The sequence below is a fragment of the Hibiscus syriacus genome, unplaced genomic scaffold, assembly GCF_006381635.1.
Source record: "Hibiscus syriacus cultivar Baekdansim isolate YM2019G1 unplaced genomic scaffold, ASM638163v2 tig00116964_pilon, whole genome shotgun sequence".
NCBI lineage: Eukaryota > Viridiplantae > Streptophyta > Magnoliopsida > Malvales > Malvaceae > Hibiscus > Hibiscus syriacus.
In genome coordinates, this window is record NW_024063489.1 from 943,566 (window position 1) to 955,479 (window position 11,914).

The 11,914-nt window shown below is 36.3% G+C and overlaps 1 protein-coding gene across 5 annotated transcripts; it reads left to right on the forward strand.

The window, feature by feature from the left end:
• The first annotated feature begins 2,148 nt into the window (after positions 1 to 2,148).
• Positions 2,149 to 11,388, forward strand: LOC120191016 (kinesin-like protein KIN-4A). Of its 5 annotated transcripts, none has more exons than XM_039194019.1 (25): positions 2,149 to 2,816; positions 3,324 to 3,470; positions 3,551 to 3,700; positions 4,009 to 4,262; positions 4,833 to 5,017; positions 5,102 to 5,226; positions 6,138 to 6,174; positions 6,299 to 6,390; positions 6,523 to 6,624; positions 6,794 to 6,907; positions 7,032 to 7,125; positions 7,229 to 7,344; positions 7,495 to 7,590; positions 7,678 to 7,791; positions 7,888 to 8,004; positions 8,127 to 8,207; positions 8,402 to 8,473; positions 8,560 to 8,653; positions 8,867 to 8,898; positions 8,983 to 9,080; positions 9,170 to 9,268; positions 9,568 to 9,789; positions 9,925 to 10,087; positions 10,832 to 11,005; positions 11,091 to 11,388. In XM_039194019.1, exons 1-25 carry the CDS (start codon positions 2,691 to 2,693, stop codon positions 11,301 to 11,303), a joined length of 3,117 nt encoding a protein of 1,038 aa, XP_039049950.1. In that variant the 5' UTR covers positions 2,149 to 2,690; the 3' UTR covers positions 11,304 to 11,388. The 5 variants fall into 5 exon arrangements, with proteins under 5 accessions (XP_039049950.1, XP_039049952.1, XP_039049951.1 ...); XM_039194021.1 differs by having other exon boundaries at positions 10,850 to 11,005; XM_039194020.1 differs by having other exon boundaries at positions 7,232 to 7,344.
• Positions 11,389 to 11,914: the final 526 nt, after the last annotated feature.

Below are 11,914 nucleotides of genomic sequence, written 5' to 3' on the forward strand. Positions count from 1 at the left end.
TTTCCGTATTTTACTTGGTATCCAAATTGGCTTCGAATAGATGCAGCTAACACTGAACAATGGATTATTGGATTTTTCTACCAACACCTTCACGTATTCGCATATTACATCAGAGTCCAATAGTCGATGGTCTTGTTCGATTGAGTTTCACAAACATGTGTGAGGACTATTATACCTTGTGATGACCTAAGCATCGTGCCTCTGATTTTCAGACACTTTGATCTTCCACTTGCACTCTGGGTCATATTTAACACACTTCGCATATATGGTTTTTTGGTTGGACTTTGAAACATAGACATCAACATGACCTTTGATGCAATACTCTTTAATCACCAACGTAACTTCATCTTTTCCTCTAAATTTCATCCCAACTGAAAATTCACCAGAATTTTCGAATGATTCAACCATGTGGTATGGAGGTATATGTGGTATGTTTGGGAATTCTGGTGCCCTCATCACATCATAATCTATCTCGTAATATGAGGGGTAGGTTTATACGATGTCAGAACTTCATTAGTGGCCATGTTAGGTGCACCACCACAACCAAAATTATTATTGTCGGCCAAAATCGGTTCCTCAGTTTCTTCATCTTCGCTGAAATCATCATGGATTTCTCCTCATCGATTTTCAACATCATCAGTCAATTCCGAGTTATATATGTTATCCTCTCGTACTCTATTGCTGCGGATGTTTCACCGACTTCATTTTCACTTTCCAATAGTGCCATAAAATTGTTTATCGATCTGTATGTCGGGTCCTCAACTCATTTCTGAAAGCCATTTAAGATGAATCTTCAGCCACATTTCTTGATGACCCAGAAATATTAGATATCTTATGCACATTAACAAATAACTCAATAACTGAAATATTTGTTGACTTATGTAATCCAATCATGGTTCCAATATCATCATCTTCTTCAACTGGTACTGCAGTATATCTAACTGGATTGGGACATACCATGAACTTGTACTTCAACCTGTAGCTCGGATTTTCCTTTCTATCCTCTGTTTAATTTCTATAAATGTGATGTCCTTTTTTAATATCATATCTATAGGTCTTTCAGGCTGAAAAAACTCCTACCTCATTTTTCATAATATGTCCATTATAATGGATAATTGTGAAAACCTCGTTGCTCATTTTCTCTACAAATTCAAAATTTATATTTAGAATAAAAAAAGTATAGTACATTAGGACCATAAATAGTAAAATTGATATTATACAATATAAAAATAATATTAACATAACAACAATAGTAAAAATAATATTAACATAATAATCAATAGTAAAATACCTCAAATAAAATTTATTCAAACTTAATTCACCTCCATAACGCAAAAAACAAACTATTACACTAATTTCAGACAAAATAACATAAATTTAAACCAATTTACCATATAATACATACTCAAATTAGAATAATGAAAGAAAACACCCCAAATTTTCTGAAGTGCTCCATTTGTTAATCTTCTTTGCAATTGTTTATGCTCTCACTATCAATTTTCTGAATTATAATTTTCTTGATTTCATTCTTACATATATACATATATAGTTGAAAGGATTTTTTTTTAAAATGTTCAACTTATTATTACAAGGTATGAGTTAGGTTAGCATAGGGGTATGAGTTAAACTTTTATCATTTGGATATCAGCTACTTACTACACCTATGTGAGTGATATGCCATGCGACTTTGTCGGACACTCGAGAAGGAGACACATGAGATTTTACCAACCACACGAGGGGACCCTTGCGTATGGGATAGTGGAAACCTCGAGAAGCCATGTGTCTCTCCCTCGGACGACAATGCGTCTTCGCCTAAGATACCGGTACGACAACGCATCTTCAGGATTCCTGTAACATTCATCATATTTCATGAAATAATTTATACACTGCATTATTCAAGCAATAATTTTTTTTGATTGGCTTATTCTAAAAATTCAGCCCGTGGCTAATGTGTTGTGACATCCTTTTCTTCATGAGACCTTCAAATCATTAAATGGGGTTTTAGGAACACTTATATATCTTATTTTTCTTTTTTGTTTTCTAGATAAAAAGACCAAAAGATTGGTGGTGAAAAGGGCAGAATCGTAAAAATGAGAACAAAAAACGTAGGGGAAGGGGTCAAACAAAAAACCCATGAACAAGGCAGAGACAGAGAATAAGTGAAACGGTAAAAAGGGAAAGAGTGTTATGGAAGTTAATTTATGGAGTATTTTTTTTTTACAGAGAGATTTTGTAGTGAAGGCAAAGGAAAATGATAGTGGTTGTTGTCACTGCAGTTAACTTATTGCTGTGTATTCTTCTATGCTAATGCCACCCCAGTGCCTCTAATTCCTCAACTACCCTTCTCTCTTTTGCATTTTCTCTCTCTTTCTCTTCTTTCCTTCGTTTTCTTACACTTCCCAACAAGAACAGCAGCAATCCTTTGTCTGGAGCTCACTCAGCTTTATATGTTTTTTTCTTCGTTAGTTGTTGCATCACTTTCTTTGTCCTCAAATATGTGTATTTTCAGACATTGAGAACGGTTTTTTTTATAAGGAAAAAGAAAATAAAGCTTTGATCTTTTAACTCCTTAAACTAAAATTAACTTAAAAGGGAAAAAATCACTTTCTCTTTGTTTCTGGGATTTTCTCCTTCCTTTCTCTCTCTTTGTGTTCGGAATTTGTGGAATTCTTCTTTCTTAGCTGCTTCCTATGGAAGCTGCTGCAGCTTCCGAGGATTGTTGTGTTAAGGTCGCGGTTCATGTAAGACCGCTAATTGGTGATGAAAAGCTTCAAGGCTGCAAAGATTGTGTTGCCGTCACCCCAGGAAAGCCACAGGTACAGAATGCCGGATTTCACTGTTAAGTTCTGGTTCAATGGGTGATTTATTGGGGGACTGTTGGTTTTCTGAGTACCCAGTTGTCGGTTAATTTTAAGTATACGGAGATCTGGATTTTTGGGGTGATTGATTGGTTGATCAGTGAGGATTCACTGTCTGATTTTGGATCAGAATTTTTTTCATTAGTACAATTTCTATAATTGGGATGCTTGTGAGTTGTTTTATTTTTGTAGTGGAAGTTACAATGTGTAAAATTAAGCTGAATTTAGTTTGTTTCTATTGTTATTTCCATTTTGAGGGCTATGACTTTATGATCCTATTATAGAAGTAAGCTATGAAACTTCAAAATATGGTTCTTTACACTACTTCTTAAGCTGAACTAGTTGACGCTGGATTTTAATTGCTCTGAAGCTTCTGTGTAGGTGAAGTAATCTATTTTATAGGAAGGAGGAACAAAATTAGAATTTTCTTTAATGAAGTTTCATATTGGTTTGACTATGATGCAGGTACAAATTGGGACACATTCCTTCACATTTGATCATGTCTATGGGAGCACTGGTTCTCCATCATCTTCTATGTTTGAGGAATGCATTGTTCCTCTCGTTGATGGCTTATTCCAAGGATATAATGCCACCGTTCTTGCTTATGGTCAGGTACGGCTGAATCCCCCACAAGACGCCACTACATATTGCAGTTTTGTTCTATTGTGATTGAAGTTTCGAAAAATTTGCAGACTGGATCAGGTAAAACATATACTATGGGCACAGGCTTCAAAGATGGTTGTCAAACAGGACTCATTCCTCAAGTAATGAATGCTTTGTTCGCAAAGATTGAAAGTCTAAAACATCAAATAGAATTTCAATTGCACGTTTCCTTCATCGAGGTTTGTTAAATAATCAAGCATTTCTTTCCCTTGTTTCAGTTTTCAGTTATGCTATTAGCCGTGCAATGGATTGGGTGGTCACATTGTTGTGCTAACTTAATTTAGGAAATTCATTGCATGTAGACCCGGTTTTCCTACAAGCTTGTCATTTAGTCTGGTCTTTTAGGTTTTGGTTAAATTACTTGAAGCAGTAAATGCCAGAATCTAAAACACTACTAAGGAAAAATGTGAGTATGAATATAATATCACGCCGGTTTTGAGTCTCTTTATAATTTATAGTTCGGAAATATGTAATTTTGATGTACTAGATTCTGAAAGAAGAAGTGCGAGATTTGCTGGTTTCTACTCCTTTGAACAAATCAGATACAACAAGTCCGAATGCAGGGAAAGTACATGTCCCAGGGAAACCACCAATACAGATCCGTGAATCATCAAATGGTGTTATTACGCTGGCTGGATCTACTGAAGTAAGTGTCAGTGCATTAAAAGAAATGGCTGCTTGCCTAGAGCAGGGATCATTGAGTAGAGCAACAGGGAGTACAAACATGAACAACCAATCAAGGTTAATTCACGGTCTTTTCTTTGGTGTTTGTGCTCTTTAATTTCTTCGAATCTGTGGAGGAGATGCTGTCCGGTGGTTCTTAGTTCTTTAAATATGAAAAAACATTATCTGTCTATGATCATCATTTGTAAATCATGTAATCTATTGATGTACTGCAATGCTAAGATAATGTCTTTAACTTAGTTTATGAGGAAAACTGGGCAATCTTTGACTATGGATGAGCCCAGAAAGGGGAATAGTAAATATGGAAAGGCTCATGTTTCTATGGTGGTAAAGTTTTTCCATGAAAACCTCTAAATTTTAGATACTTTTAAAACAAGGCTCATTCAGAAATTTTCTTTTAAAGCACTTTATTTAATATTTGTAGTTGATAGTCTTTTAAAAGAAATATACCCTGAAAATGTTACAAGGTTTCTGGTTTTTGGAGCTTGTTGCTTTTGATATCCCATGATGCATCTGAGCTATGCTTTGCATCTGAGCTATGCTTTCTCGACTTATTTTAGTTTGACCTTTTTTTTATGTTTTATGTGCCTTGCTGAATTTTGATAATCTATTTATGTGATTGTATAGTCGCTCACATGCAATCTTCACCATCACCTTAGAGCAAATGCGTAAACTCAATCCTATTTCTGGAGATGGAAGTCCAAATGACATAATGAGTGAAGAATATCTTTGTGCCAAGTTACATTTAGTAGATCTTGCTGGATCGGAGCGAGCAAAAAGAACAGGTTCTGATGGTATGCGTTTTAAAGAAGGTTAGTGGCACTGCTTGTCTTCTCTTTATGCCATGCACTTCTCCAAACCAAACATAATAATAGCCATCTTTGTCATCTAAACAGGAGTTCATATCAACAAGGGCCTGCTTGCCCTTGGTAATGTCATCAGTGCCCTTGGAGATGAAAAAAAGAGAAAAGAAGGTGCTCACGTACCATATCGAGATAGTAAACTTACTCGGCTTTTGCAGGTATGCATAGTTTAAGAAGTTTGTCACTCCAAATTTGCAAGGCATTATTTATCCTATATTATTTTGCAGAGTAAGAATTTCAAATTGAATGTTCAATTTTATGGAGGTTATCTTTTTAGATGTTGAGGGATCTTCTGGTTGTTCGGTCAGAACCCCCAACAATCGGAAAGGTATTGTTTTTCCGAGGTGTCTTTGTATCGTTTTAACCCTGAGATTTTTGATCCAGACCCTTAAGAGGGTACTAGGAGCACCTTATAGAGGGAGAGCATGATCCTTAGATCATTTAGGTTACCGTCGACTTACCATAGTGTGGTTCACCCCAGATTGCGTAAGGCGGAGAGCCAAAGAGAATTAATTGTCGTTGGCAGGGATTGGTGCCAAGCTAAGGATCGTTCTCTCCCTCTCTGAGGCGCTCCTAGTACCCTCAGGAGTCAAAATCCCAGGGATAAAATGGCACACAAGTACCCCAAGAAAACAATACCTTTCCAATTGTTGGGAGTTCCGATTGAACTATCGGGAGATCTCTCAACATTAAGCTTAAAAATCAGTTCATACATCTTTGTAAAAGCTTGATTGCATTGGAGAATTGACCTGCATTTTTAATCTCAAAGCTGATAAATAGCTAGCCAAGGGAAGAGATACCAGTCTTTAATACGTTGTATATTTTTGTGCCTCTTTTTTAATCTCAAAGCTCAACTAAGATTAGTTATGGGGACAAAATTATCTACTCAATTGTCCAAGGAGTATTCCTGCATTTAGTTGTTTGATCATACTTATGACCTGTGTAATGTATTACCTGTGTCGCATATAAATGGTTTAAGAAATAATTTTTCATCCTTTCACTTTCTTTATCTTTATTTTCTCTCAGATAGTTTATTAGTTGATGAAAACTTGATTATTTCTTTGGGCAGGATTCACTTGGTGGCAACAGCAGAACTGTGATGATAGGTACTGCCAACTATTTAACCTGCTCAGTTGTTTCCTTTTTTCATAATTTGGCACATTCATGCTGTTGTTCCTTCCCACTTTTGAGCACTTTCATCATTGTCCTTAACTATTTCTTTACGAGCAGCCTGCATTAGTCCTGCTGACATCAATGCGGAGGAAACCCTTAATACTTTGAAGTATGCAAATCGTGCTCGCAACATCCAAAACAAGCCTGTTGTAAGTTCAAGAGAATAATTTTTGTTACTTCAAAGTTTCTTCTTTCTTTTCCCTCATTTGCCAAGTCAGATATTAAATAATTTTCAAGGTAGTTTCTATACAAAACTTTCACTCTTGTTTTGACTAAAATAGGTTAACCGAGATCCTATGTCCAATGAGATGTTAAAGATGCGTCAACAATTAGAGTATCTGCAAGCAGAACTTTGCGCACGTGGGGGCTCTGATGAAGTACAGGTATCATGACACTCTTAACTACTTGGATTAAACTTAATAATTACTTTTGATTGTTTCTTGGTATCTTAAGTTGGAAGACTTGGTAAATAACCCATTCGGCCCTGAACTTCCTGTAGACAACTCATATAGTAGTAGTCCCACAGGCCTTTTAATATGACTGATTTTTCAGGTTCTCAAGGAAAGGATTGCTTGGCTTGAAGCTGCTAATGAGGATCTTTTCCAAGAACTTCAGGAGTTCCGCAGCAGATGCACCATTGTGGATAATCGTGAAACAGATGCTCAAGTATTTTAAGGAAACCCTTGTTGAGTTCATTTGTAGTGGAGATTTCTTTACTGATTTACATGCAAGTTTTTGTCATGTCTATTGTCGTATGAAATGTTTATGAATGAAAAATTTCTCATTGCAGGAGAGTAGTCCTTGTTCTATCAAAAGTGATGGGCTGAAAAGAAACTTGCAAAGTATAGAGCCTTCTGACTATCACATGGGTGAAACCATGATAGGTACAGACTTACCTGACCTACAAAAGATGTATAACATTCATCCTTATGGTTTATTTATTTATTCTCAAGGTGTTTTCTTGACATGAATGTAATGGCTATTTAGCAGGTGATTCCATAGAAATTGATGACACAGCAGCAAAAGAGTGGGAGCACACGCTTTTACAAAATACTATGGACAAAGAATTGCATGAGTTGAATAGACGCTTAGAGGATAAAGAGGTATATTTTTATATCTTCAAAACATTGCAATATTGTTCAATAGTTATTCAGAAGTCGAACTTAGGTGGTCTCAATACTTGATAATTAGATAGTTGTTATTTTTGTAACTTCTCCAATGCTATCTAATTCTTCTATGTTATGTTGGAGCAGTCTGAGATGAAACTTTTTGGAGGTGACACAGTTGCTCTTAAACATCATTTTGGGAAGAAAATTCAAGAATTAGAGGACGAGAAGAGAGCTGTGCAGGTTTAAACACGCTTCTTTTAATTCTCAGATTTCACTTGAAGAAAAAATATGCATACTAACATTTCTTAACCAATTTTCTCACTGCAGCAAGAGAGGGATCGCTTATTGGCTGAAATTGAAAATCTTTCTGCTGGTTCTGATGGACAAAAACAAAAAGTGCAAGATATCCATGCTCAGAAACTTAAATACCTTGAAGCACGGGTGACATCGAGTTTTAAATAAATGGCATTCATTGTTGGATTGAAGAAAAGGTCTAATACTGTTTTGATTTTAATTGTGAATACTTATTTGCACCAGATTCTGGAACTTAAGAAAAAACAAGAAAACCAGGTTCAACTTTTAAGGCAAAAACAAAAAAGCGACGAAGCAGCAAAACGACTGCAAGATGAAATTCAATTCATAAAGTCACAAAAGGTTAGATCTTATGTTTGTCTTATATATTTCTTTTGATTAATCATATATATACTGCTAAATCTTCACATCTTCCCCCCTGCCCTTTTGTTCTTTTTCTTCCTTTGCCTATCATGTGTTTGTAGGTCCAGTTACAACATAGGATAAAACAAGAGGCTGAACAATTTCGTCAGTGGAAAGCCTCTCGAGAAAAGGAGCTGTTGCAGGTACCTTGCTTCTTTTTTTTCTATCAATTCAAGTGATTTATTATGTGTTGGATTATTAACTATTGCGCGCATTACTGTGATACACTTGAGAAAAGAGATGGTCATTTACTGCTGGAATTATATTTTGGAATCGTCACCAATATTTGCATATATTTGTTTGTGTTATATGCTTAACTGGCATTATTTGCAATCAGTTACGGAAAGAGGGCCGGAGAAATGAGTATGAAAGGCATAAGCTGCAAGCTTTAAATCAACGCCAGAAAATGGTAAGCATGTTTTTATTTATTGTGTGATGAGCACCTATCACTGATTTTTTTGTAGAGAAATAATTTTCATCTATTCATACTTTCAGGTTCTCCAAAGAAAAACCGAGGAGGCTGCCATGGCCACCAAGAGACTAAAAGAGTTGCTGGAAGCACGCAAATCTTCTGTCCGTGATAACTCAAGTAGGTTTTCCTTTTAAAGGGTTGATGTCCTGGACATTCCACGTCTATCTAAAATAATGCTCTAAATAGAGGCATAGTACTTCAACAGTATTCTAGAATATATTTGTATTGCCTTAGGCTAGACAGTCTAGTTTTACTGAGGGAAACATAAGGTATTCATATTCATGCCCTTCACTTTATTTGTTCAAATTTCTAATGTTTGGTATCTACCAGCTATTGCCAATGGGAATGGAACAAATGGGCAGGTAATGATCTCTGTTTCTTTCCTTTTTTAAAAAAAATTCTTTATATCCACATCTTTATACCATTTACGTAACTTGCTTCTGTAGACCAATGAGAAAGCACTACAACGTTGGTTAAATCATGAGTTAGAAGTCATGGTGAATGTGCATGAAGTTCGCTTTGAATACGAGAAGCAAAGCCAAGTGTATGTAACAATATCTTATTTGTATATAAAACTGGATTGGGATATATAAACTATTTTTGTCACTTTCACTTATCATGCACTATCTCCAGGAGAGCTGCATTGGCAGAAGAGTTAGCTGTCTTGAAGCAAGTAGATGAGTTTGCTTCGAAGGGGCTCAGCCCTCCGAGAGGAAAGAATGGATTTTCCAGGTATCTAATGTCCAAAAGCATCGTACTTTAATACTAGCATTTTAACTCTTTTATCATTCGATCATATGGGTTTACAGTATGGTATTAGTAAGATTGCATAAAGTGTACACAACATGTTTGTAGCCTTTTCCTCTCCCACACTCGTGGGTCATCCATGGTTGGAACCAACATGAGTTTGAGGAGATTACTTTAATGCAGTACTTTCTCCTCTGTATAAGTGTTGCAACCTCTCCTCTTTCAAAAAAAAAAAGTGTTAGAACCTCTCCTAATATGCCTTGAAATATTTTACTTCTCTGCAGGGCAGCCTCCATGTCACCGAATGCAAGAATTGCCAGAATATCTTCACTTGAGAGTATGCTCAGCATATCCTCTAATTCACTTGTAGCAATGGCTTCACAACTTTCAGAGGCAGAAGAGCGGGAGCGTGCCTTCACTAATCGTGGGCGTTGGAATCAGTTGCGCTCCATGGGAGATGCAAAGAACCTGCTTCAGTATATGTTCAACTCTCTTGGAGATACAAGGTGCTTTCTCTCACTTAATGATGCCCGTAAATATATATTAAAGTAGGTCAAATTAATGGTCTATTTTTTGGAGTTTGATGTGAAAGAAAATAAAAGAAAACAAATAAATTATGGATGCTTATATGTTGTGAGCAGGTGCCAATTATGGGAAAAGGACATGGAAATCAAGGAAATGAAAGAACAACTTAAAGAAGTTGTAGGTCTGTTGCGGCAGAGTGAATTACGAAGAAAAGAAGTTGAAAATGAACTAAATTTAAGGGAGCAAACTGATACTGTTGCATTGGCTACGGCAGCTACGGTTAGTTTTTTGGAAACTTTATTTAGGTTTTACAGCCAGTGCTTTATTTAGGCTTTCATTCAAGACATGCTTAACAGCCTAAACTAATTGAAGTACATTGAATTGATCACTAATGATTCTAAAGCTGTTTCTCATCAACACACAGATGATGTTGATCTTGGATACATATATGACATCCAGAAGTGGTTCATGAGATTGATTTGATTAAATGACTTCTAACTTCTAACCATGTAGTAGAATTCTACACTTACACATAGGGATCTTGAATTGCTTTTTTTTGGAGTTCTTTAATAGCTCAAAAGAACGATGCTCATAAATTCCCAATTATAAAATTTATGAGAATGATTTTCTCTCACGAATGCCACATTTGGTAAGACAACGGAACTTGAAAACCCCTTTATCTTATCAACAAAAGGTCCTTTATAAGGGCAGCATGGTGAATCTCTTACTGTTTGCTTGAATGACAAACTTCTTCAAGTGTCCTCCTCATAATGGGGGCCCTTCCCTTTGATACAATTAAGTTCGCATTGCTTATCCCTCATAAAACCCCTAACATTTGTTCAGCTGACTAGCTAGTTCTGCAACCTGTATTGCATCAAGGAATCTCAAAAAAGGAATTCCAACTAAAATATAGGATTTTCTTTTGTTGTAAGATAAATAGAATTTTAAGGTTATTGTTCAGGATCTGTTATCACTGTTGTATGTGTCAATGTCATTGCTACTCCTAGCACTGCTTTATGACAGAAAAGTATCCATGAGCAGGGGAACTCTCCAAATTCATTGAAACACGTTGCTGATGACATGAACGGTTCATTATCTCCAATTTCTGTGCCAGCGCAGAAACAGCTGAAATATAGCCCAGGTATTGTTAATGGTCCAGCCAGAGAGTCAGCAGCATTCAGGGATCTAACACGAAAGGTAACTTCATTCTCCAACTTGAATCATAGTGCTTCAATCTGCTTTCATGCTTAGCTAAGGAAAGTTGGATTTGCTGCTCATGCAGACAGTACCGCTTGGGCAGTTACCAATAAAAAAGTTGGTAGCTATAGGACAAGCTGGCAACGGCAAACTGTGGAGGTGGAAAAGAAGCCATCACCAGTGGCTCCTACAATTCAAATGGAAATGGCAGAAGCCATGGAGACTTTCAGAATGGATCAGACACAGTGATGAAACACTAATAAGGGCAAGGCCTCGTTCTCAAGCTCTGACACATTGAGTCTGATATTCGATTGTCACCAGATTACATTGGCCAAAGTAATCTTCGGTTTTATGCATATTCCTAACCAAGGTGCAGGGTGAAGCCTAGAAAAGAGTGTAGGTGAATTTTTCTACCTTGTATTTTCATGTTAGTATAACCTCCAATCATATGCTATTCATGCCATGTTACAATTTCTTTTAGTTATTATGATTTCTATTTCGTCAAGGACAAATTTCTTGTTGGCTAAAAACATGGAAACATTTCTGATTTGCAAATCTCAACTTGAGAAAAATGAATTTTGACAGTACTAAAAGAACAATTACGAAGTAAATTGATGAACTAAGTACATGAACTTGAATTTGTCTGCTAGGGTAGCCAAGTCTAAAATAAAATGTCCTAGGGAGACAAATAGCTTAAGAGAATCATGGTCTGCTTGGTTGAACATAATTGACTTAGAAAAACCTTGTTTGCCATGCATCAATGTGCCTGAGCCTTATCCTATCTTTTTCTTTGTTGATGCAGTGTATTCGAACTGGCTGTTGGAACCTGCATGAGCCGTGTTGATTTTTGTTAGAACATAAAAATGATCTTCCAAATTTTTTATGTGATTACTACATCCGGGGCATCTT

Excerpts from the sequence above, each read along its gene's own strand:
- LOC120191016 (XM_039194019.1), top strand. The coding sequence starts at position 2,691 with ATGGAAGCTGCTGCAGCTTCCGAGGATTGTTGTGTTAAGGTCGCGGTT. Across the intron at positions 3,701-4,008 it reads TGCACGTTTCCTTCATCGAG|ATTCTGAAAGAAGAAGTGCG; the intron begins GTTTGTTAAATA and ends TTGATGTACTAG. Across the intron at positions 5,227-6,137 it reads AACTTACTCGGCTTTTGCAG|GATTCACTTGGTGGCAACAG; the intron begins GTATGCATAGTT and ends TTCTTTGGGCAG.